The sequence below is a fragment of the Embiotoca jacksoni genome, unplaced genomic scaffold (genome assembly GCF_022577435.1).
Source record: "Embiotoca jacksoni isolate LCO1_2020_lvr unplaced genomic scaffold, fEmbJac1.0.p SCAF_27, whole genome shotgun sequence".
NCBI classification, from domain to species: Eukaryota; Metazoa; Chordata; class Actinopteri; family Embiotocidae; genus Embiotoca; species Embiotoca jacksoni.
The window spans coordinates 1,367,992-1,393,306 of NW_027185378.1; the positions used below are offsets into that span (position 1 = coordinate 1,367,992).

The 25,315-nt window shown below is 41.8% G+C and overlaps 3 protein-coding genes across 3 annotated transcripts; 1 reads left to right on the top strand and 2 right to left on the bottom strand.

Annotated features, from left to right (window-relative positions):
• Window positions 1–727: 727 nt before the first annotated feature.
• Window positions 728–10,809, bottom strand: rdh12 (retinol dehydrogenase 12). The gene is made up of 7 exons (XM_069160684.1): window positions 10,680–10,809; window positions 10,002–10,120; window positions 8,931–9,086; window positions 8,744–8,848; window positions 3,440–3,649; window positions 2,988–3,177; window positions 728–1,694 (listed from the first exon to the last, which is right to left on the bottom strand). Exons 1-7 carry the CDS (start codon window positions 10,751–10,753, stop codon window positions 1,592–1,594), a joined length of 957 nt encoding a protein of 318 aa, XP_069016785.1. The 5' UTR covers window positions 10,754–10,809; the 3' UTR covers window positions 728–1,591.
• Window positions 10,810–11,462: 653 nt separating this feature from the next.
• On the top strand, window positions 11,463–16,103 carry vti1b (vesicle transport through interaction with t-SNAREs 1B). The gene is made up of 6 exons (XM_069160687.1): window positions 11,463–11,688; window positions 11,772–11,830; window positions 12,651–12,848; window positions 12,993–13,166; window positions 14,493–14,554; window positions 14,990–16,103. Exons 1-6 carry the CDS (start codon window positions 11,592–11,594, stop codon window positions 15,081–15,083), a joined length of 684 nt encoding a protein of 227 aa, XP_069016788.1. The 5' UTR covers window positions 11,463–11,591; the 3' UTR covers window positions 15,084–16,103.
• A 31-nt stretch (window positions 16,104–16,134) lies between these two features.
• arg2 (arginase 2) lies at window positions 16,135–22,510 on the bottom strand. Its single transcript, XM_069160685.1, has 8 exons — window positions 22,218–22,510; window positions 22,057–22,129; window positions 19,181–19,355; window positions 18,920–19,079; window positions 18,054–18,148; window positions 17,869–17,973; window positions 17,624–17,760; window positions 16,135–16,960 (listed from the first exon to the last, which is right to left on the bottom strand). Exons 1-8 carry the CDS (start codon window positions 22,329–22,331, stop codon window positions 16,770–16,772), a joined length of 1,050 nt encoding a protein of 349 aa, XP_069016786.1. The 5' UTR covers window positions 22,332–22,510; the 3' UTR covers window positions 16,135–16,769.
• Between the last annotated feature and the right edge of the window lie 2,805 nt (window positions 22,511–25,315).

Below are 25,315 nucleotides of genomic sequence, written 5' to 3' on the forward strand. Positions count from 1 at the left end.
GATTGGCCCTTACTATAGATTTATTTAATTTTGAAATGATTAGTTGATGAAATGGTTAAAACATTAAAAATTTGTGTCTTTTTAAAGAAAAAAAAAAAGAAAAGAAATTCACAAGTTCGTGCTTCTGAAATGTAAATTTTTTCCAGTTTTCTATGTTAATAAGTCAAAATATTTGTGTTTTGGCAGGTTTATCAAACTACAGGTATCCGGGAGTAATGGGCTATTTTTCTGAAATGTAATCCACCACACCACATCAGTTATTAAATAAATTACTTGTTAGAGGTGTAATTGATGAAAATAGCTGTTGGTTCCAAACAAACAAACCACATGTGGGACACAGAGTAGGTCTTCTAACATTTTCAATGTCTGCCCAACTCACAGTGTTCTCTGCAGGCTGCAGGTTCGTCCTTCAGTTTGTGAAGGGACACCTGGTCTCCTTACCGTGTCCACAGGATGGAAGATGGAGGTCTAATTTTTGGATTAATGAGGTTATGTTGTTATTTGAGGCTGCTGGGAAGTTGCCGACTTTGCAGTTGGTAATGCAGCCTTACAGACGTGAGATGCTAAACTTCTTTTAGTATTTTTCCATTCAGTCAAAAACACTGTGATGAAACGTGACTCCTGCGTTCTGAGTCATTGATTTCTCAGCTTCAAAATGATAAATTTCTCCGTTTCTCGTTCGTTTCTTCCTCCCCAACTCCGATTTAAAATGATTCAAAGAAGCAGCTTTATAGTAATAATTCAGTTTATTTACATAAAATGTAAACATTCAACTCTGAAAATGAATGTAAATGTAGTAAAAGGCATGTTCCACTTGTAGAAAACACAGAATGTAAACTCTTGGCAACCCTGCGTTGTGAATGCTGCGAAACCAAACATGAAGATCCCGATGGATGTAAAAACCGTCGTTCGTCCAGGAATGTGCAGAGCGAGCCGATGAAGTGGGTGAAAAAGAATCGCTGCACGCATCGCGATGACATAGAAAACCTCCTCAATCTTGTTTGTTATCACAAAATACTTTAATGCGACTAGAGTTGTGACTGTGGCTCAGACTCACGCGGATGTTCGAGAGTTTAATAATCAACCTGGAAACTGTAAGAACCCCTGCAGTTTTTTTTTCTTTTTGGTTTTTTTTAGAAACGTTGGCACAAAAATTCAGTTTCACTGCAAATTCTGGAGAAATCAGAAAAGAAAGATGCTGGTCTGTTACCCTGCGTCGACCCGGCACTGTATCCTACAGCATTACAGTACATCAAGTTGCTTTTTTTTTTTTTTGCCAACACTGTATTCACATTGTGTCACAAAAATAGAGTCAAAAAGAGTTATTTGTGTTTTTTCACAATAATTCAGTCAAGTGCTTTTGGCCCGAGGAGCTGCTGCAGAGCACCAAAATACTCACGTTATTATGCTGTAATTACTACGTCGTCACACGAAAAAGCAACTCCACATCATCGCACTGCTGACGTAATTTACCTGACTGCTTATTCATAAGTACAGAACATCGAAGACCGTAAAGGAACCAATGAAATGATCGCCAACAGAAATGAAGGAGGAACTCCTCGGACAGCTGAGGTAAAAAAAAAAAGTCGATTCAGTCCCACTCGATGCCGAGAAGCTCGCAGCTGGCGTCCCACAGTCTCCTCGCTGTCTCCTCGCTGCGTCCCTGCGGGGCAACGAAGGCCGGGGCACAGTCACTGAAACCGGAGGAGGATGAGGAGGAGGAGTGATTATTACATAAGACCTAATGATGGTATGAGTCATCACTCTGGGTGCAACCATCACATTTCTCCTTGACCTCGTGCATGATTATCAGCTTCACTGCCCCAAGTGTTGTTGTTTTTTTCTCCAATTTTGCGGCACTTTTTATTTTATTTTTTTTAATGAGACTTCACTTATTTATAGATGCAATTAAAATAATCAGGATCAATAATTCTGCTTCTGTTTTAAGGGGCTCTGATTCATTTCAGAAAACTCTGAAGTTTAAAAGTTGCAACTGGATCAAACCACAACCCAGTTTCTGAAAAAGTTGGGACGATGTGTAAAATGTAAATGAACATAGATTGTAATGATATTTAATTGAAAATAGACCAAAAAAAAAAAAAATATCTAATGTTTCTGGATCATGTTTAAATCTGGTTTCTTCTTTGCATGGTGGAGTTTTAACCTGCATTTGTGGATGCAGCGATGAACTGTGCTCACAGAAGATGGTTTTCAGAAGTGTTCCTGAGCCCACACAGTGATTTCCATGACAGAATAGTCTGTTTTTAATGCAGGGCCCGAAGATCACCACCATCCAATATTGCTTTTCAGCCTTGTCCCTTGTGTACAGAGATTTCTCCAGATTCTCTGAATCTTTTAATGATATTATGAACTGTAGATGATGAAATCTACAAATTCTTTGTAGTTTTACGTTAATAAACATTATTCTTAGATTGTTGCATTATTTTCCCACACAGTCTTTCACAGAGTGGTGAACCTCTTACCATTTTCACTGCTGAGCACTGCCTCTCTGAAAATATATTTTTATACTCAATCATGAGCATTACAATTAAGGGTTAAGGGTTAATTATGGGTTCACATGATTAGCAAATCCTGGCATTCTGTTTCTATTTACATTTTACATGGCGTCCCAACTTTTTTAGTACCATGGTTGTAAAAGGGACTTAACCTGAAATGACTGAGGCGTTGGCCTGACTCGTCCCAGCAGTGGACATGTCAGACTCCTTGTAAAGAGGAGTAGTGCACGATCAAATAATAAAAATGACAAACTGTCTTAAAAGCAAAACCATGTTAGAGTCACTGATGTAGAGTAAAGGTGACAAGTGTTCTGTGGTCTTTAAAGCTTTAAAAGTTTTAAAGCAGGCAGCGGGAATGAAGCCGTATTCTTAAACAAAGAAGTTTAAATGTAATAATTCCCTGTCAGTAAAACGTATTTTCAGCCTTCTGTTTTAATGCTCCGAGTTATTTCCTGGCTGGTCGTCTTTTACCTGAAGTGTTTCCCAGAGATGGAGTGCAGCTCCTCGGCCACCGCGCAGTAGATGCTCGTCTGCGCTCCTTCCTGCGACGTTTTCAGGAACATGGAGAAGACGGTGAAGAGTATCGTCATGAGCGTCGAGTGTCTCGTCAGGTCAGAGTTCACCGTGCCCGGGTGGACCGAGTTCACCGTCACTTTGGTGCCTGAGGTAGCAGCAACAGGAAGCATTTTATTTACTCTTAATTAATACCAAAATAAACAGTCTCGCTCAGAATAAATGGCCTCACATTTAACATTCATCTATTTTTGCTTTTTTTTTTTTTTTTTTTTTTTTTAATCAACAAAATGATGACACTTTGGAGCCGAGTCCTTCCTTTACTTTTAGGATTTAAAACGGTATAAACTTGTGCACACTGCAGGATCTTTAAACACCACGATCACGTCTACTCTCCTCTGTTTTCGTACCGTTGAGTCTGCGCGCCAGCTCTCTGGCGAACAGCACGTTGGCCAGCTTGCTCTGGCAGTACGCCAACCCGCTGTTGTAGCTGCCCTGGCTGTGCAGGTCGTGGAAACGGATCCAGCCAAAGTTGTGCGCCAGAGAGGAGACCACGACGATCCGGGCCGGCGCGCTGCGCTTCAGCAACCCGATCAGGAGGGACGTCAGGAGGAAGTGACCTGATAAGAGGTGAGTCGGTGGATTTGATTTATTATATGTATAGAGGATCAGTCAGCGGTCCTCTGCAGCAGCAAGATGCCTCCTTTCTCCACAGACGACTACCACAAACTCCTGCAGAAGATTGCAGTCTTGGAAACAAAAACCCATCGACTAGAAGTGAACGTGGAGGTAAATGGACTGTGTGGGAATGATACCACTTACTCAAAACGCAAACGGACAAACGCAAGCCAAGACCCAGCTAACTAGAAACAGGAGGGCTGTACAGCAGATGATGAATCTTCAAACAGTAGTCCTCCCTGGAACTCTCTCGGTGCAAAGCTGAAGAGGAATTCATACCCTCAGGATGTGTGAGGACGACGAACAGGCCGAGCCCAGCGCCCTGAGATTTGTGATGCGACTGGCTGGCCTGCACTACCACACAGGCAGAACTCCTCAACCCCTGCACTCAGCAGGACACAGCCAAGGACCACTGAGAAAAGGAGAACCAGCAAAAAACCTCCACAACAACCGAGCCTACAACTTGAAAACAGATTTGCTCCATTGTTGCAGGATCCTAAATCTCCATCTGATGACCTGGATAAGCAGCTATCTTCTCAAAGCAGGGTAAGAACTGAGAGTAAACGTGAACGTAAAAAGCCGCAGGGAAAGCTAATGACTGGGCCTGAAACTCTGATTGTTGGTGACTTTGCTGTAAAAGATTGTAGAACGATGTGCAGCAAGAACATCAAAATGCTCTGCTTTCCGAAAGATATGGTCTCTAACATGAGAGACAAAATCCTGGACATCGTGGCTTACCATCCCACGGTGAAAAACATCATCGTGCATACAGGAAGCTGTGATATTGTGAAACAACAGTCTGAAGTTCTGAAGCGAGACTTTATTGATCTGTTAAACACAGTCAGCTGAGGTGTTTATCAGAGGCCCTCTTCCACCTGTCAGAGGAGGAGATGAAAGATTCAGCAGGCTGTTTGTACTGAACAAATGGCTGTCAACTGCATGTACTGACCATCAAGTACATTTTATGAACAATTTCTACCTTTTCTGGGAGCGCAGACATCTTTTAAGGCAGATGGAGTTTGCCTGAACAAGTCAACAAGAACAAGAACAACTGAACAAGATTAGAGGTATGAATGTTTACCTTTAATCTATTTTACTTCCTGCGTCACCTGTGTGTTCCCACTGCCAAGGACAAGAGACAAGAGGAGTCTAAACAACAGATAACCCCACAACATCGCCGTAGAGACCTTCGGGGAAGGATAGCCCCCCAACCCCTCCTGCCTAAGGAGAGCCAAGAGGAGGAGTCTCCAACCTCATCATCAGGGACTGCCTCTTATTTTTATTTATTTTTATTGTACTCTATTAATCCCTGAGGGGAAATTCTTTCGCTACAGCAGCATCCCGAGGGGGAGCTGCTGCAACCCCGGCGCCAACCAATCTGAGGTGCATGTTTTTGGGTGATGGGAGGAAGCCGGAGAACCCGGAGAGAACCCACGCAAGCACAGGGAGAACATACAAACTCCACACAGGCCCAGGACCGGATTCGAACCCGGAACCTTTTTGCTGTGAGGCGACAATGCTAACCACTGCACCACCGTGCTGCCCACTTCTATCACCCACTTTCTTCCCCCCTCCGAGAGGGGGAGTCTTTACCTCCCTCACCAGCCCCTACTTCCACCCCCCAGACCCGATCGAGGTCTCCCTCCTCTCCACTCACTCCAGGAAAAGTCGGGGCCCCGTATGCAGCTAGCCTTCTCAATCCCTGTCCTGAGAGTCTATAGAAAAAGAATGGTGAGGCTGCAAAGAAACAATAGTAAATCTGCAAAGTTATCAAACTTAACAGTCATTTCTCGTCAGCCACAGCCTGTCCAAATAAATTGGGCAAATAAAGCTTTAAACACATTAAACTTAGCTTTATTAAATGTCAGGTCTCTGTCAGGAAAAACATTTTTAATCAATGATTTTATTGTTAGGCACAAACTTGACTTTTTGTTTTTAACTGAAACGTGGTTGGACCGAGATAACAGTGCAGCTGATCTTATTGAGTCAACACCTCACAACTTCAGTTTCATGAGTGAAACAAGAGCTCATACGAAAGGAGGTGGAGCTGCTATTTTATTTAACGATTCTCTTCAATGCAAGCAGATGTCCTTTGGTCATTTTACTTCTTTTGAATATGTGGCTCTAAATTCCTCTCGAGCTTTATTCCTAAACATTTACAGACCTCCTAAATACTGTGCAACTTTCTTTGATGAGTTTACTGAGTTGCTGTCTATAATCTGTATTGATTTTGACTATGTTGTTATTGTTGGCGATTTTAATATCCATGTTGATAATCCCCAGGACAGAAGGTCTATAGAACTATGTGGTGTCCTTGATAACTATGACCTCACTCGGCATGTGACAGGACCCACCCACAACAGAGGACACACTCTGGACGTCATCATCACCAAAGGTCTAAACATCTCCAAGGTTGCTGTGACTGATGTTGCACTCTCCGATCATTTCTGTGTTTTCTTTGAGAGTTCAATCTCCTTGCACACAAATGTCCAAACCGAGGTGGTGACGAAGCGTTACATCTCTGAAAACACCAGTGAACTATTTACTCAGAGGTTCTCCTCCACACCAGCCCTCTCTGGCATCTCAGTCAATGAGCTTGTAGATGGCTTCAATTCTAAAGTTAAAAATGTTATTGATGCTATTGCACCCACTAAAGTGAAGGTTGTTGCTGGTAAGCAAAGATCTCCTTGGAGAAATGCCACGCTGATCAGAATAGAGAAAAGAGAGTGTCAAAAAGCTGAGCGGAGGTGGTGAAAAACAAATCTCCAGGTTCACTGTGACATCTATAAAGAAAGACTTCGCAATTATAATTTGGAACTGAGAAATGCAAGGCAGTCCTTCTTCTCTGACATCATAACCAAAAACAATAACAATACAAGTGCCTTATTTGCGACCATCGACAGGCTAACAAACCCTCCAGTGTCAGTAGCTGCTGAGCTCCAATCCACCTGGGCATGCAATCAATTTGCCTCCTTTTTTACTGACAAAATACAGAAAATTAGACAAGCAGTAAGTGCCTCCACACCAACCACAGGATATGTGTTGTCCCCGTCTCTAAATATGATCCATTCAAATATCATGACACAATTTCATTCAATCAACCATGAAAGTCTGGAAGACATTATACAACATCTGAAGTCCTCCTCCTGCAGCTTGGATATTATACCAACACCCTTATTCAAAAATATTTCAAACTGCATGACCACTGATCTTTTATGAATTGTAAACTCATCCCTTCTCTCAGGTGTCTTTCCTCAGGCCCTAAAAACTGTAGTTATCAAACCTCTCCTAAAAAAGGCTATTTAGACTCCGCAACAATGAAAAATTACGGGCCAATATCAAACCTCCCATTTTTAAGTAAAATAATTGAAAAGGTGGTTTTTCAACAGCTGAACAACTTCTTGGCCATAAATAGGTGTTTTGATGTCTTCCAGTCAGGCTTTCGACAGCACCACGGTACTGAAACTGCTCTTGTTAAGGTTTTCAACAACATCCACTTAAACACAGGCAGTGGCAGAATTTCAGTCTTAGTATTACTCGATCTCAGTGCTGCATTCGACACGGTCGATCACGACATACTACTGGACAGACTAAAAATCTGGGTGGGACTCTCTGGCACAGCACTAAACTGGTTTGAATCCTACTTGAAGGACCGAGAATACTTTGTGTCTGTAGCTAATTACACATCAGAGCGGACTAAAATGACATGTGGTGTTCCCTAAGGTTCAATTCTGGGGCCTCTTCTGTTCAACATCTACATGCTTCCACTGGCTCAGACTGTGGAAAGAAACAAAGTGTGTTATCATAATTATGCTGACGACACACAAATCTACATAACTATATTGCCAGGGGACTATAATCCCATACAAGGGTTGGGTAAATGCATTGAACAAATCAACAACTGGATGTGCCAAAATTTTCTTCAATTAAACAAAGATAAAACAGAAGTAATTGTTTTTGGGGCCAAAGATGAACGATTGAAAGTCAGCGCTCAGCTTCAATCACTGATGTTAAAAACCACAAACCAAGCCAGAAATCTAGGTATAGTTATGGATTCAGACCTCAATCTGAACAACCATATCAAGACAGTTACAAAATCAGGCTACTATCACCTGAAGAATATATCAAGGATTAGAGGACTTAAGTATCAACAGGATTTGGAAAAACTTGTCCATGCATTCATCTTCAGTGGACTCGACTATTGTAACAGTGTGTTCACAGGTCTCTCTAAAAAAGTCAATCAGAACGCTGCAGCTCAAGTCTTCACTAAGACCAAGAAAGTGGATCACATCACTCCAGTTCTGAGGTCTTTACACTGACTTCCTGTCCAACAAAGAATTTACTTTAAAATCCTGCTGTTGGTTTATAAAGTACTGAATGGTTTAGGGCCAAAATACATTTCTGATCTTGCGACCTTATGAACCATCCCGACCCCTCAGGTTGTCTGGGACGGGTCTCCTTTCTATTCCCAGAGTCAGAATTAAACATGGAGAAGCAGCATTCAGTTTTTCTGCTCCACATATCTGGAACAAACTCCCAGAAAACTGCAGGTCTGCTGAGACTCTCAGCTGCTTCAAATCAAGATTGAAGACTTTTCTGTTTGCTGCTGCCTTCAATTGAATCAGACTCAAGGATGTTGATCAATTTCCTGCATTTCTGCATTTTATTACTGTATTTTATTTCTTAAACTGCTCTGCAACTTTTATTCTATTTTTAGCTTGTTTAATGTTTTAATGACTGTTTTTAATGTTTCGATCAATGTTCTTGTTTTTAAATTTCCTTTTCCTTTGCCTTATGTTTTGATGATTTTAATTGTTTCATGTGAAGCACTTTGAATTGCCTTGTTGTTGAAATGTGCTATACAAATAAACTTGCCTTGCCTTGCCTTTTACAAACAGTGTAATTTTCATTAGAGGTTATTAAATTCAACTTTCTATCAGTAACCGTCAGAGTTTGACTCGGAGTGGGATCCCCGTGGACTTTTCACTTCCTGTTAGAGACTTTATAGATTACAGTAGATCTATGCGAGTTTGTACCTAAATGATTGACTCCGATATGCATCTCGAAGCCGTCGATGGTTTTTGTGTAGGGACACATCATCACGCCGGCGTTGTTGATCAGGATGTGAAGATGGTTGACCTCTGAAGAAGAAAAACCCTGTTAGATAAGAATACACTCAGCTCTGTATGTAGATATGAGTATTAAACCGCTCCTCTTCATCACCGCTCAGGAACTTCTGCGCGAAGGCTCGTATCGAGCAGGTGTCGGCCAAATCCAGCTCCCGGACATCCACCTCTGCTGTGGAGCATGATGCTCGTATGCTGGCCGCGGCCTCTTCGCCCTTTTCCACATCTCTGCACGCCATAATCACCCGAGCACCTAATGTGAGGGAAAACATGCAGAAAACTGTTTGTTAGAGCAGAGACACATTTTATGTCAAAAACATAAAATATCGGACAGCTTTTAAAACACGGCGAGTACAAAGGAAACAGCTTCAACTCCTGTTTGTTTTGATTTTAAAAAAGAAAGCCCTCCTGAGATATCGCTCACAAAGAGAAATGGATGTGAACTCGCAGTAACCTTTGACCTACAAAATCTGATCAGGTCATCCTTGAGTCCAAATAAATGGTTGGTGCCACTTTGGAAGAGATTTTCTCAAAGCATTCCTGAGATATCGAGTTCACAGTGGAAAATGGATGAAACCTCAACCGTTGACCTTTGACAACCAAAATCTTATCAGTTCAGCTTTGAGTCAAAGTTCATGTTTTTGCCAAATCTGAACAAATTCCCTTGAGGCATTCTTGACACATTGCATTCACGAGAACAGGACAGATGTATGAGAGTGACATGAGGTCGCAGTCACCTTGAACTTTGACCTTTGACCACCCATCTCAAACCACTTCATCTTTGAGGCCAAGTGAATGATTGTGACATTTGAAGAAATTCCTTTCAGGCGTTCTTGAGATATCATGTTCACGGGAATGTGTCGAATTGGGGTAACAGCTGCCATGACCTTTGACCTTTACCCCTCAAAATCGAATCAGTTCATTCTTGGTATCAAGTGAATGTTCATGCCAAGTTTGACCCAATTCCCTCAAGGCATTCTTGAAATATCACGAGAACGTTATGGACTTACAACCTGAGACATAAAAACGGACTGTTTTTGACAATAATTTCTGCAAAAATAATAAAATTACTACAATGCAGATTAAAGAGTAGTATTTTAAAATTATACATATATATATATATACATATATATATATAAAAAAAAAAAAATAAAAAAAAAAAAGTCACCTCTCATTGCAAGGTCCAGGGCCGTCTCCTTCCCGATGCCTGTGTTGGCCCCGGTGATGAGGACTGTCTTCCCATCCAGGCTAGCTGTGGATTTACACACTCCTCCTGCTGCGTAGTTCCTGTTCACACACACACACACACACACACACACAGAGAGTCAGTATAACTTATGTCCTCGTTAGGGTTGGACATGTGGACGGACTGGTTTAATTATTCACATAGAAAGTTGGACAATGAGCAGCAGTCAGCTCGTCCGATCCCCTGATCCCACCGATCAAGCACCGCCCCGTCACCAATAGATCAGCCGGAGTGATGCATACAAATAGAACTCCTCCCACGCGCGTGCCGCTGATAGGCCCGAGCCGCTCAGATGGAAGACACCCGGTTCATCTCTGTGCAGAAACTCCTACTGCTCCAACATTTGTGTCTCATTGATTTCTGCTCAGGAAATCAATCAGCATCGTGTGAAATTACCAGGAAATAAATGAAAAAAAAAAAAAATGAAAAAAAGGTGTTAACAGGGAGGATAAGTGGGATTAAAAGAGCAGGCGGAGGTTTTGTAATAATGAAATGGACCTCAGCGTTAATAATTACATCAGTGTCAACCAACACCAAGCCTGACCGTGATGTGTGAAACGCCGGATTTCAGTCGGGAAAACGACCGTTTCTGCTTCTTACCGTATGTGAGGCGCGAATGAAATGACCAGCAGCGTCACCGCTCCGACACCCGCGATCATTAGGAAGAGAAACATCGCGGTCCTGTCTCTTCCAGCAGGATGCTACTGTTGTGGAGGCAGAACAGCTGATGTCAAAGCAAAGAGGGGTACGAGGCGCAGATACACCGCCAGCTGAATCATGGGATTGTAGTCTTCAATACTTGCAAGAATGGAACTGGCAGTAGTCAGATTATGAGCATTTAATTTTTTTTTATTTAGTTAATATTTTTTACCTATAAAAACTTAATTTGAACTTTTGACACTAATAAATAAAAACCAACAGACACAAAAGAAATCAACAATAATCATTGTCAAAATAATTGTACATCCAAAAGATGAAGGAAATCAAATCCCCGCCTAAAATTGAATAATCAACTTAAATTAATTGTTGTAGCACACACATTTACACATTAAGACCCATTTAATAGTTTCTAATAACGTAATAACTACTGTAATATTTGTCCAAAAGAAACATAATACGTTTTCTCAGGCAGACCTGTTAAAAAACGACACTTCCCAGAAGGCCTTGGAAAGCTGTCCGCTTAGTGCCTGCATAAAATGGTTGTTAAGGTGCGTTTAGGTTGTTTAAAAAAAACCTTTGCAGTATTAACTAGTTACATTTTATACAGAATGTAAAATTTATGCTGCTTTAATTTTTTAGCACCGAAACAATGTTTTCTTTCGGGTTTTTTTTGTTCCGGAGTTTAAGGCACTTTTAGTCACGAGGGCCATCATGCGGAAGAGTCCCGCGGATCTGATTAGCATCAAAGCAAAACTCCGAGATTGACTCCCAGCTGTGACCGTAATTTGTGGGGTTTTTTTTAACAGCAAAAGACACAATAGTTTATAAAGAAAGAGCCACAGATATCACAACATGTCTTCGGAGGAATTCGAGAAGTTGCACGAGATCTACCTATCTCTGTACGAGGAGCTGAAGCTGATGCCAGAGAGGGCTCTGAGATGTCACGGAGGTAAACAGTTTGTTTAACGAGTTAATTGTCTGAAAGACACGCTGTGTGTTTTATAACTGAAAGCTGTGCTGTGTCACCTGCAGAGGAGAGGAAGAGGCTGGTGAGGACTTTCGATGAGCGGCACGGGGAGGCTGAGGAAGTGGTGAGCTGCTCTCTGTTTATCTGATGGTTAATACAGCTGTTAGCTCATTTCCTTTCACTTCGTGTCAGTTTCAGTAAACCTCTGTGTATTATTGCCTGTTTAAACCACCCTGAAGTTAGCTTCTGATTCGTTTGTTTGTCCTGAACTCTGCCGAGAAACACACTCACATTTTTTAAACCTTTATTCTGTCAGTGACGATGCTTTTTTTTTCACATATACCACATGAGACCAGGTTCAGATCTATAACCACTATAATTAAACTAGTAAAACCTGCACTAGATTATCCTAGAGAGTCTAAAGATTCTTTAAAACACAGTTCTTGATTTTCAAAACCTTTATTCTCTTTGATAAAATGCAAAAAATTGGGATGTTTCACTGCTTTTTTTTTTCCACATCTAGACCACATTAGACCTGAACCAGATGTAAAACTACTATACTTAGACTCGTCAAACCTGAACTAGATTATTATGAAGAGGCTAAAGAGTCTTTAAAATGCAGCTTCTGATTTGTGATTTATTCTATTAGACCTATTAGGTGATCTAAATCAATCACATCTTTTATTTCTGAAACATCTGTGTGTAGGTATCTTAAAACTCTCAAACAAATGCAGTGAAGTTTAATTTAAAAAAAAGATTTCGATCAACAATGTGGAGGAGTAGATTTATAAATTGACATGTAAAGCACCACAGAATTAAACTTCAGTTATTTTCCACCACGGGCTTTAAAACGAGTGACAAACCATACAGGAATTGTCAATTTTTTCCATTGAATTTGACCTCTGCTTTCAGTTTCTCACCTCTTCCTCCTCATCTGTCTCCAGTTACAGGGATTGGAAGGTGAGCTGCGTGACGCTCCTCTGTCCTACCGAAACACGATGAGCACAAAGCTGCGTCTGTACCGCCGAGATTTGGGGAAGCTGCAGAGGGACATGAAAAGCTCCTCGCCCGGGTTCGGCTCGACCTCCCAGCCGTTGCAGGGGAGTCACCAGGGGATCTACTCTTCACAGAACCAGCAGAGTGTGAGTTTGACCTTTTAATTATGTCCAAAAGCACCTCTGAAATGTATTAAAACAAAACTGATTGTTTTCCAAGGACGTATACGTTTCTGAGTTTTTCTTCTTGTAAATGTTTTAATTTTTAACTTTTTTTTCCTGCCTCTGCAGACCCACCAGCAGTCCCAGCGAGCCCTGCTGCTGCAGGGCTCCGAGTCCCTGAACAACGCCAGCCAGAGCATCGAGCGGAGTCACCGCCTCGCCGCCGAGACAGAGCACATCGGCACGGACATCATCGAGGAGCTGGGGGAGCAGCGGGAACAGCTGGACCGGACCAGAAACAGAGTGAGCTGTCAATCATTTCTACACGCGGTCAAACGGCAAATGTTCACGTACCAGCGGTCAGAAAAACACGTGGAATTTAAGTGCTGATGTTGATGAAGAGATGAAACATGGAGTACTTCCTGTTGAAGGTTGTTGCTTCCTGCTACTCCGTGCAAGATGCTACTTACTGTCGTTTGTTTTGTGCACTACTGGACGTTGCAGCTGTGGTTTGTTCGAGATGTTGTTGTCAGACAAACACACAAAAAAGATAATTAAAACAATTAAAAAAAAAGAGGTGAAGTCGACCAGAGTGTCTGACGACATCATAAGAAGTCCTGTGCACATCATGTGTTCATGATGCTTTCAGGGTCCCTCTGAAACATTGGATTAATGCTTCATACATCAGGTGAAGTACCAGTAAATAAAAGGTCTAACTGAGATGAACTGAATTCAAAGACGACCTGAACCCTGACCTCTGAATTTGAGCTCCCTCCATCGATGTCACGGCGAAATGTAGCTTCACTGTGAGAGTTGGACCAATCACTGCGTCTCCTCCGGGGGACGGTGGAGGATTAATACCAAACGACATATTGCTTTGAGCCCCAGAGTGTTTTCACAGTAACTGTATTAATGTGTCTGCAGCCGTGCCAGCACACGTCTGACCCACTTAAACCTTCATCTTAATAATTGCTTGTCTAACAGACGGTTACAAGTAATTTTCTTGCTGTAATATCTTTCCTCACTGCTCTGTGGTCAGAGACTCTCCCACTGCTGCAGCACACTTCCTCTGCTTCTCACAGCATCTCGAACATCACGGTTATCGATGGCTTTTAACTCATTAAATTAAACAGCAGCCACACCATGTTAGAGATGAAGAGATTCCTCTGAAGGTTTTCAGAGGTTTAAACATTCAGGTTAAAACCACAGAGAGTCAGTGAGCCGAGCGTTTGTTCTTTTTTCTGCAATGATTTTTTTGTTTTGTTTGTTTAAGCGACCCAAGCAACCTGTTTCAGACTGCTCTTTATCCTCCCAACACAACGGACACCTGCTATTATAAGCCAAGAATAAACATCCGGGACATTTAAACCACCAAAGAGTCTGGAAATGGTTTCATACTTGTTTTTTTTCATCTTTCCATAAGAACGCGGTAAACATTTAGTTAATTTCCTGAAACCAGAACAGAGGAAGAGAAGAAATGATCTGATTACTTCTGATCTGATCAATAATGATAAAAGTAAATACTTGCGTTTTGGAGGTCGTCTTTAGTTGTTTTCAGAAGCTTTGTGTCGTTCAGCTCATAAATACGATCAGTGTGTTAAATCTCCTCTTTGTTTTGTTTGTGATTAGTTGGTGAATACCGGAGAGAACCTCAGTCGAAGCAGAAAAATTCTTCGTGCCATGTCACGGCGGTGAGTGTTTCCCCAGAGGAGGTTAAATATTTTATGTCTTTTCTTTTTTAATGAAATACTCTAAAAAGTCAAAAAGCCTATTTAATTTTTTTTCACTCTTCCGATTAAAAATGTGGAATTTTTCAGAGGCTTTTTTTTCAAAGTTTTACATGATTCATTTTATTTATTTTGGTAAAATTGCCAAAAATGTAACTGCAAGCTAATGAAGAAGTCATTTCCTGTCATAATAAACATTCTGCACATCACAGAAATATTTTAGTTCTCATCTTTTTTTATTTTCTGAACGTGGGATGAACCCTCGTTTATTGTATCCACAGTCCCATCACGACCTCACTCACCTGCTTCACTGCTGAAGCCTCCGATCTACCTCTGTAATCTGTGTAAAAGAACATTTTACCTGAACTTCTGCCCGTCGTTTTGTTTCCTGTCTCTTAGGCTGATGACCAACAAGCTGCTGTTAGCCGTCATCATTTTAATGGAGCTGGCTATCCTGGGCGCTGTGATTTACCTCAAGTTCTTCCGGCGATGAGCGAACTGTCGCCGTGTGAAAATTGACTGTGGATTCTCAAGATTGTCTGCGTCTTTCTCCTCTTGACTTTCCGATAGCAATAAAACTGTCCTGCTGCTCTTGTGAGGGCACCGAGGGGAGCTTCTGTGTCCGTGAGCAGGTGGTTGAACCTGGTAATGGACCAAAGACACAGAAACTCTCTGGCCTGAGATTTGCACTGTTTTATCCGCCAGTGACGCCCTGCAGGAAGATGTTCTGGACATTTCTGATGGCAGGGATGTCAGCGACTTGCTCTTCAATCCGTACACTCTCGGGTCAAATGTGAAATTTTACTTTGAAAACAGAAAAAAATGAAATGACACCAGTTTAATCTATTTTTCCTCAGTGTTGTCGTGCCCAGTATCCCACTGAAACTCTACTACAGACGTGTGAATGTTTCAACGTCTAATCACTGTATAACAAATCACAGGTATCAAAGGTCATCCGACAGCCTTCCCACCATTAAAGCTAATCTTTAACCTCGGTTTGCTCTGTTATGTGATGTTTCCAGACAGGTTAAAGAAAAAACATCCGCTGTGGAGTGACAGGCCGGAGCTGCAGGTCAGGTCAGCATCTGTTACGACCCAATTAATTCCCAAATCATCGGTGATAAGGGTATTTATAGTCTGGTGACTTTTCTGCCAGCACCATTATCGGGTAAAATTTTTCACCCATCCTGTAAAATGTTCGACATCTTTTGATGCATTGGTTCATCATTTTGTACTGATAGTCATTGTCCCCAGAGGATAACATACTTAGGTTAAATTCCTGACTTTCACTATAGTCCCACTGAGTCTCATGTTCATTGTGTCCAGTGGAATGTCTCAACAAATATTTGATTGATTGCCATGCAGTATGCCTCAGACATTCATTTTCCCCAGAAGATGAATCCTAACGACTCTTATCAAGTACAATTTTTCCTGCATCTTTTAAAATGTTTGACATCCTTTGATGCATCAGCTTGTCATTTTGTGCTGACATTTGTTGTCCCCAGAGGATGAAATGTAAAGAAGTAGTAAGACACCTTTACAAATGAATTTTTTTTTTTTTTATGGAAGACCAAAATAGAACCTCTTTGTTACAAGAACAATGTTCATTCAGTGGCCACATCAAATCAAAGTTAGAACACACTAAATCAGTTCAAGCTTGATTACGAGAAGAAGTCATAAATACACACGGTCCTTCTACAATCTTCTTTGTTAAAATAAAAAAGTAAACTAAAGAAAATACAGTAACCATAGCTGGTCCAAAAGACTAGTTTAAACTACCTAGCACGTCCATGTGAGAGTGTGAACCTCAGACTAAACCAGACTTGGTGCTTCTTACCTCTGAGGCAGGTACCTTCTCTTGTAAACCAAACACAGGATAAATACGTGCAGCTGTGTCCTCTCACTCTTAACTTACGACATACAGGAACAAAATAAGTTACTAACGAATCGTCGTCCCATCAATATTGGTTTTCTAAATTATGTCAGCGGCTTCTCTCAGCAGGACCGGTGTGAACGTTTTATCAAAGCCCTTTCATAATTTTGATTAAAGATCATAGACAGAGAGACGGGAACAAAACCTTCCAAACGCCAGCCACTAAAACAGATTCGGTCTTTGCAGTCTTAATATGCGGAATGGTCGGGATGCGGTTGATAAAGTTTGTAGCTGCGCGTCACGCTCTCAGAGGCAGAGCTGCTCTGTGTCGTTTTTCTCCGAGGGGATCACATCGATGGACCTGTGAGCGCCCTCTCTCGTCTGTCCCAGACAGGACGCGATGACGTCGACCGCTAAGGAGGCAGTGGCCTCCACGGCTTCGCTGTTGGCCCCCAGGACGGGGTTCACTTCCACCAGGTCCATGGCCGACAGCAGACCTGCACGTTAACACGGTCACAGGTTAGATCAGCAAAACCATAAACGGGCTCATTAACACTTTATTATTGTTATTTATTTTATTATTAACACTTATAATAAAAAAAAAAAACAGTCCTACCAGTCAAAAAACAGTTTAAAACCAGTCCTAAAAGCAGTCTAACACAAATCTAAAATCAGTCTTAAAACAGTCCAAAACTATTCCTAACACCAGTCAAAAACAAGTCCTAAACCCAGTCTAACAGCAGTCCAAAATCTGTCCAAAAAACAATTAAAAAACCATTCCTAAAACCAGACTAAAACTAGCCCTGAAACCAGTTTATTACCAGTCCTAAAACCAGTCCCCTAACAGAAATCCAAAGCTAGTACTAAAACAAGTCTAAAACTATTTGAGCTGCCATTCAGCAAACTAATATTTTCCATGCTGTATTTTTCTATCTGGTTTGATAGAAGTTGTTTGGTTCAGGTTAAGCCCTGTGGCTGGAATTTTTCAGATCAGCACTAAGAAGACTGTTTATCACTTCATCATGAAAATTCAACTTTTAAATCCGTTGTGAGCTCTGAGTAAAAGATCTTTAAGAAAAGGAATCTAAACCGATGATTTTACAGCAACACAACTACTGTTTAACAGGAAGTTTTTGTCAACTTGAACCATCTGTTTGTACCTGTGTTATGAATTTCCTCTGTGATGTAGATTCCCTCTCTGTAGGTCAGCCCTCCGTTCACCGGTGTTCCTGTAGCCGGAGCCAGAGACGGATCAAACGCGTCGATGTCGAAGCTCAAGTGGATCGGTCGCTGTTTTCTGTTGAAGGAGGTAAGAAGGTTTAAATGAGACTGAAAAGTTGAAATTATTTGTTTATATACAAAATAAGTAAAGTGTGCATTAGAAATAACTACGACGGTGCAGTACCTCGCCAAAAGGGAGTCAAGAGTGACCTCCATGACCCTCTGGATGCCGAGTCTGTCGATGTCCCTCATGGTGAAGTACTGGATCCCCAGGCTCTTCAGGATGTGGCTGCAGCAAACAAAATAACATCAAGCACTATTTCCACAGTGATTACATCTTAATCACATGTAGTAAAAGTCTGTACTTACTGCTCTCCGGGGTCGACGTCCCGCAGTCCGATGTACACCAGGTCTCTGGAGGACAGGAACGGCTTCGTCCAGGAGAACCCGGGGATGTCCTGCACCTGAGTGGAGGGACAAGAGCACTCTGTTAAAAGTAGTAGTATTAAAGTATTCCTTCAACTTCACGGTAAACAGAGGAAATGCAGCTTCCACGTTTTTGCACGTCTGGGAGTAAAATGTGTTTCAACATATCTGCTCCTAGCAACCTGTTGATGACCCATCTGATGAAGCTGGTCACCACTAAAGCAGCAACCACCTGTCGGTTTGTGAGCTGCTCTTCTGAAGCTTTGAGTTCAGCATTTTGGTCGTCGCCATCTTTTTTTTTTTTTTTTGGAGCAGTAAGTGACCGTATTTGGACGAGCCGGGGGAGGAGCCAGCGGTGGATCTGACTAATCTGATTGATAACCTGACGATACTACGTCCCACCCACCGATAGCTGTAACCTGACTGCACCACAGGCCTATCAATCAAACGGACACACCCCTCCAAAAACACATCTTTTTCAAGCTTATTTTCTAATTAATAAAATTAATTATTTTCAGATGGACCTCCGGAAAACTAATTAGAAGGAGTGACTTGAGCTAACAACACTGAGATAACTGGTGGAGACATTTTACTGACTTTGTATTTGATGAAAGAAGTTGAATGGGAATCTATGGAGCCTGAGGCTTTTTGGAGCCGACCTCTAGTGGCATTCAGTGGTATTGCAGCTTAAGGCACTTCTGCATCGGCCTCACTTTTTAGACCTGGAAGCTACGAACACTTTTATATACAGTCTGTGTTCCCACTGAGCCTTCATCACAACATGTAGTCTGAGTAATATTTCTGCTCACCTTATCTTGCAGCTCTTTGAGCATGAACGCCACCGGCTGTCCGTGGAGGTTTCCCGACGGAGACGTCATGGGCGTGTTTATGTCTGCGTGGGCGTCGACCCAGATGAGACACAGGTCAGGACACTGCTGGGCGTGGCCGCTCACTGATCCAATAGCAAGGCTGTAAAAAAAAAAAAAAAGAGGTGCCTTATAAACATCTGCTGTTTCTACAAGTCAGATTTGGATGTAAAGTGATACACAGCAGCTGCTCCAGATATCTACCTGTGATCTCCTCCCAGCATGACGAGCGTGTGCCCGGCGCCGACGCCTCTGCTCACTGCTCCGGACAGCATCTTGTTGGCCGCTCCCACGGTGCGAGGGAACTTCACGTCCATGTAGGGCTCGTCCTTCTCCAGGTAGTGGAAGTCTAGGTCGCCGAAGTCGTGGACGGAGTAGTCTGAGAAACACGAGAAAGATTCACGCTGAATCACAGCTTCATGCTTTATCCTCAGAACATCTAACAGTTGCATTATCAGAACCTGCAGCCGGATGGTTTTGGACCTGAACACGTGTGTTTTGGGGGCTGCAGGTGTCGCATCCTTAGTGTGATACAACATGGATTTCTGTGAGCTCGCAGTCTGAGGTTGAGTTGCTCAATGCCGGTGGAACATTTAGTGACGGAGCACTTTCCATTCGTTCCATTTCCCAGCTCGGGTTTCACTGGCTACAGAAGTGAGAACCAAAAGAATCTCCACCGAGAAGTAAACAGGTGATGTGATTCACCTTACTGGTGCTTCATGTGAGAACCTGAGCCTCGATGGCGGCATAGAGTTTCTCCACAGAGGCTCATTACCTTTCGCAGAGGGGACAGGAATAGCCCTTGTCTTGATGCAACAGTGAGCATCTCTTGCAGGACAATTCAAACATGTGTTCAAGTCTTCGGCTGCATGTTCTCATCTAGTTTAATTTGAAATGCAGGATCAGATCTGCTGCAGGTGTACACGCATTCCGTTTCCTGCATTTAAATCCACATGATTGCTTCTTTAAATGAATGTATGCATTTGTTATGGAGACAAACTGACATAAACCCTGACAGCGTAAAGTTTGCAGGACGACAGTGATGTTATTCAGTTCAGTTCATCTTTGGTTTCACGTTGGCAGCCAAATCTGTTTTCACTTCTGCCAATTTGACCTCAGGCCAACTGGAAGAGGATCAGGAGCCAACGCGTTGCCTCCAACTTCAACAGACATTTCTCAGACCTCTAAAAATCACTTTGTAGGCAGCAGTGAGGGGGACGTTCTATTTTTTAAAATTTTTTTTATTAGAATTTAGTTCTACCTGCAGCCTCAACATGCTAACATAAATTAAAATGGTGTCCATAAAAGTACAGCTGCTAAAAGTAAGTTCTCAAAAATGGGTGGAAAAACATCACTAACAGGCTATTAATGAAAGCAATGATTGTCCATATTCATGCTTAAATATACATTACGCTATTAGCATTAGAAAAAATAATCATCATAATAATAATAATCATTATTTATATAGCACTTTTCTGGACGTATACATTGCAAAGTGCTTCACATAAAACGTGCAATTAAAACAAAAATGAGCAAGAAAATCAAACTAGCCTTAAAATCCAGCAAAGCAGTGATCGTATAAAACAAATCAAAACAGTTAACGTGTAAAAAGAGATAAAAGTTGTTTGAAGTAGAGATTTATAAAAATGTCACTGACTCTTCGGAGCTGATTTCTGTAAGAGGGCTTGAAAATATCAACATAAAACCCATTAAAATACAATTTCAAAATATAATAATAAACTTTAAATATTTTTGAATCATGCCTCAAAATCAATTATTTCGTTGTATTTGCATGCAGCCACTGGACTGTAGTGTGCAGTAAGGATGCCAGCTGTTGAAATGTTCCGTGTGAGGAAGAGGAGGGTCGCCCTGCCTCTCACACAACAGCTGATGTTCACAGCTGATGATCGGTTGTCTGCCACCAAACACACTTGAGACCTGTAACCCTCCGAATATGTCAGGAACACACCGAGTGTCACCCTGAAGACCTGCGAGGAGCTTCTGTTCTCTCACACATCTATCATATTTATAGAAGTCCTCATCAGGGAGGTTAGAGTGACATCTGCTTAGTCACAAAAAAAAAATCCTGGAAATTGACTGTATTCTTCTTCCTATGTTAAGTTTAAATGCCATAAAAATACAGTAAATTGCTTTTATTACAAAATAATAACCATCAAAAAAAAACAATCTATATAAGTGTTTTGCAAAGTTTGCTGCTGGATATTTTACTTTTAAAAACGTTTTAAAATAATTTCTAAAGTCTCATTTTACACGTTTACTCTCCTACAGAGTCCACATGAACCTCTGCTTTCAGACTCTGTAGATGGTGGTATTTTTCTTTTATTACTGTTTAATAACTCTTTTATAAGATAATCCCGCCCCCAATAAACTCCTACTTTTTATTGTGACATTTAAAAGCCCCACTTTAATGGGCGTGTGGTTATAATCAAATAAAAAGATTAAATATAAATACTTTACAATCGTAAAGTAGTAATAAGTTATATTTGGTGTGGCATCCTATTAATCTACAGTGTACTCGTCACTCCAGAGAGATTTATCTGTGTCTGGACCTCAGATAAGCCTGCTCTGACTTTAGGTGCTATTTAAAAACCTCCCCGTTGTCACCCATGTCCTTTGTCATTCCTCTGAGGTTCGGAAACTCAGCTGAGCTGCTAAAATAAAGGAGACATTCTTTCCGCCTTAAGTGCAATCTTTCATTCAGGCCTGAAGAAGTGTCTGCAGTGACGACACAGTGGAAACAAATCAGCCATCCTCTTCCCGTTACGTCCGAGCATGTGCAGGTGAAATGACTCCGGCAGACATGTGACGCCCGGAGAGAAAATCACAGAAAACTACTGCATGCTGAAGAAATAAAAGTTTAAATCTAATTTTAATTCATGTTATTTAATCGTGTAATAAATACAAAGCCAGAGTTGAGAATGAGCTCTCTCTCCCCGAGACATTGATGTTTATATTTACTGCCTTCGGTGACGTAACCGGCTGTCTGCAGACCGGAAGTGGCAGTCAAATCTGTCTCCCTGCATGTTCCACTCATCCAACGTTACATAACCGGCACCTACCCAGACAGGAAAGCCGCTCAATGAGCCCCGCATCCCGGATCACTTTAGGCCCGTGCTCCACGCCTCCTCTTTTCTGTCCCCACACAAACACAGAAAGTTTACAGGTGATTTCTCTGTTTACGTTCATAAAGTCATGGCTGAAAAAGAGCTCATTGTCTTACCTGTCCCTGGGAGAACGGAGCGCCCAGCACCGCCACGGACTGCGCTCTGCTCGGTTGGCACGTATGGCGATGCTGGGTCCGTAGGAGACGTAGAAGCTGTCCTCTCAAAGCCATGTCGCTGCGCCCAGAGTTCGGGATGTGTCCCACAGAAAGCCGGAACCGGAGAGTCTGAAAGCTCGATGAAGTTTTGCCCCGGCGGATGCTGAATGTGTCCGCCTTGGTGCAGGGGGCCGGTCTTATGGGTCCTAAAGCTACTTAATATTCATGAGGCCGTCCTCTTCTGGGGAAGAGGAGGAAACTGAAGATTTAATTTAACGATACAAACAAATAAAAGTTACTTAATTTACATTTAAATGATAGCCGCTGTTACGTGTTTATAGCGTGTTATTAAATTTTATTCCGAACGACACGTCCTGTTACGAACACAGCGTCGACGTCACGATGAATGACACACCTTCGGGTCAGCCAATAGGAGCAGGCAGAGGACAATCGGGGTCGCGTTTATAGGGCGTGGCCTGAGCGCTGGGTCGGCCAAGAGTTTTTTTTCTGTGGGCGGGGGACTGTTTGTTGTGAACGAAGCGGTGATTCTGCAGCCTCATGGAAGTGGAAATTTCCACAGACGCAGCCGAGCGCAGCTTGTTTACATTGAAGCATGTGGCCTGGATATTTGTCCACATGTGTCCCATAGGTCCGATCAAAACATATGAAAACACTCATATTTCCGCGGAGAGCCGGTTTAACAGGCTGCAGCTGTGAGGGGTGAAAGAAGGACTCACACACTGTAGAACTAAACACACTTAATACAAACAACAGGTTTTCCTTCAAAATGAGCAAAAATAAAATATCAGCAAAATGTAGCCTGTCTGAAGCAAATACTTATCTATTTATCTACTTATTATTTATTTACTAATCTATCTATCTATCTATCTATCTATCTATCTATCTATCTACAGTGCCTTGCAAAAGTATTGACCCCCCTTGGCGTATTTCTTTTTTTGTTGCCTTACAACCTGGAATTAAAATTGATTTTTTTTTTTTTTTTTTTTTTTTTTTTTGGGGGGGGGGGGGGGGGGGGTTGTATCATTTGATTTACACAACATGCCTACCACTTTGAAGATGCAAAATATGTTTTATTGTGAAACAAACAAGAAAGACAAAAAAACAGAAAACTTGAGCATGCATAACTATTCACCCCCCCAAAGTCAATACTTTGTAGAGCCCCCTTTTGCAGCAATTACAGCTGCAAGTCTCTTGGGGTATATATCTATAAGCTTGGCACATCTAGCCACTGGGATTTTTGCCCATTCTTCAAGGCAAAACTGCTCCAGCTCCTTCTAGTTGGATGGGTTCCGCTGGTGTACAGCAATCTTTAAGTCATACCACAGATTCTCAATTGGATTGAGGTCTGGGCTTTGACTAGGCCATTCCAAGACATTTAAATGTTTCCCCTTAAACCACTCGAGTGTTGCTTTAGCAGTATGCTTAGGGTCATTGTCCTGCTGGAAGGTGAACCTCTGTCCCAGTCTCAAATCTCTGGAAGACTGAAACAGGTTTCCCTCAAGAATTTCCCTGTATTTAGCGCCATCCATCATTCCTTCAATTCTGACCAGTTTCTCAGTCCCTGCCGATGAAAAACATCCCCACAGCATGATGCTGCCACCACCATGCTTCACTGTGGGGATGGTGTTCTCGGGGTGATGAGAGGTGTTGGGTTTGCACCAGACATAGCGTTTTTCTCGATGGCCAAAAAGCTCAATTTTAGTCTCATCTGACCAGAGTACCTTCTTCCATATGTTTGGGGAGTCTCCCACATGCCTTTTGGCGAACACCAAACGTGTTTGCTTATTTTTTTCTTTAAGCAATGGCTTTTTTCTGGCCACTCTTCTGTAAAGCCCAGCTCTGTGGAGTGTACGGCTTAAAGTGGTCCTATGGACAGAAACTCCAATCTCCGCTGTGGAGCTTTACAGCTCCTTCAGGGTTATCTTTGGTCTCTTTGTTGCCTCTCTGATTAATGCCCTCCTTGCCTGGTCCGTGAGTTTTGGTGGGCGGCCCTCTCTTGCCAGGTTTGTTGTGGTGCCATATTCTTTCCATTTTTTAATAATGACTTTAATGGTGCTCCGTGGGATGTTCAAAGTTTTGGATATTTTTTTATAACCCAACCCTGATCTGTACTTCTCCACAACTTTGTCCCTGACCTGTTTGGAGAGCTCCTTGGTCTTCATGGTGCCGCTTGCTTGGTGGTGCCCCTTGCTTAGTGGTGTTGTAGACTCTGGGGCCTTTCAGAACAGGTGTATATATATACTGAGATCATGTGACACTTAGATTGCACACAGGTGGATTTTATTTAACTAATTACGTGACTTCTGAAGGTAATTGGTTACACCAGATCTTATTTAGAGGCTTAATAGCAAAGGGGGTGAATACATATGCACGCACCACTTTTCCGTTATTTATTTTTTAGAATTTTTTTGAAACAAGTTATTTTTTTCATTTCACTTCACCAATTTGGACTATTTTGTGTATGTCCATTACATGAAATCCAAATAAAGATCAATTTTAATTCCAAGTTGTAAGGCAACAAAATAGGAAAAACGCCAAGGGGGGGTCAATACTTTTGCAAGGCACTCTATCTATCTATCTATCTATCTATCTATCTATCTATCTATCGATACTCTATTTATAGGCTTTTATTATTTTTATGTGATTATTTTAGGTTTATTCTAAAGATGATTTTTAAACCTACAATAAATAGACTAATCAGACACATAACATTGACTGTTAACCCACATTTATAGAGCATAAAATAGTTTTTTTTTTTTCCTGACGTAATTGTCGTGCAGTCTGGACACATCTGGGGGTCATTTCGTTACAACATAAAGACATTTGGCGCCACCAAGCGTCTGAAAATGAAGAGAAAATAGAATTTGCTGGGTCATAGCGGGCTCTCCAAACCCTGAGTGTATCTTGTCAGGCAAAACGTCTTCCTCTACACGTGCACTAACCTGCATCTCTGCATCTAAAAACTGGATATGGCTGTTTTTTTTGCATATTTCCAAGGCATACTGTGTATTTAAACACCTTCGAGAAAGTCATTCGTT

Bases quoted from the DNA above. Each gene is read 5' to 3' on its own strand.
- rdh12 (XM_069160684.1), bottom strand. From the start codon at position 10,753: ATGTTTCTCTTCCTAATGATCGCGGGTGTCGGAGCGGTGACGCTGCTG. The intron at 10,121-10,679 runs GTAAGAAGCAGA...GTGTGTGAACAG, and splicing joins TCATTCGCGCCTCACATACG to GAACTACGCAGCAGGAGGAG. The intron at 1,695-2,987 runs GTAAAAGACGAC...CTCCGGTTTCAG, and splicing joins ATCTCTGGGAAACACTTCAG to TGACTGTGCCCCGGCCTTCG.
- arg2 (XM_069160685.1), bottom strand. From the start codon at position 22,331: ATGGCTTTGAGAGGACAGCTTCTACGTCTCCTACGGACCCAGCATCGC. The intron at 19,356-22,056 runs GTAGGTGCCGGT...CGTGTTTCTCAG, and splicing joins TGAGCGGCTTTCCTGTCTGG to ACTACTCCGTCCACGACTTC. The intron at 17,974-18,053 runs GTAAGTACAGAC...TGTTTGCTGCAG, and splicing joins GACGTCGACCCCGGAGAGCA to CCACATCCTGAAGAGCCTGG.
- vti1b (XM_069160687.1), top strand. From the start codon at position 11,592: ATGTCTTCGGAGGAATTCGAGAAGTTGCACGAGATCTACCTATCTCTG. The intron at 13,167-14,492 runs GTGAGCTGTCAA...GTTTGTGATTAG, and splicing joins TGGACCGGACCAGAAACAGA to TTGGTGAATACCGGAGAGAA. The intron at 14,555-14,989 runs GTGAGTGTTTCC...CCTGTCTCTTAG, and splicing joins CTTCGTGCCATGTCACGGCG to GCTGATGACCAACAAGCTGC.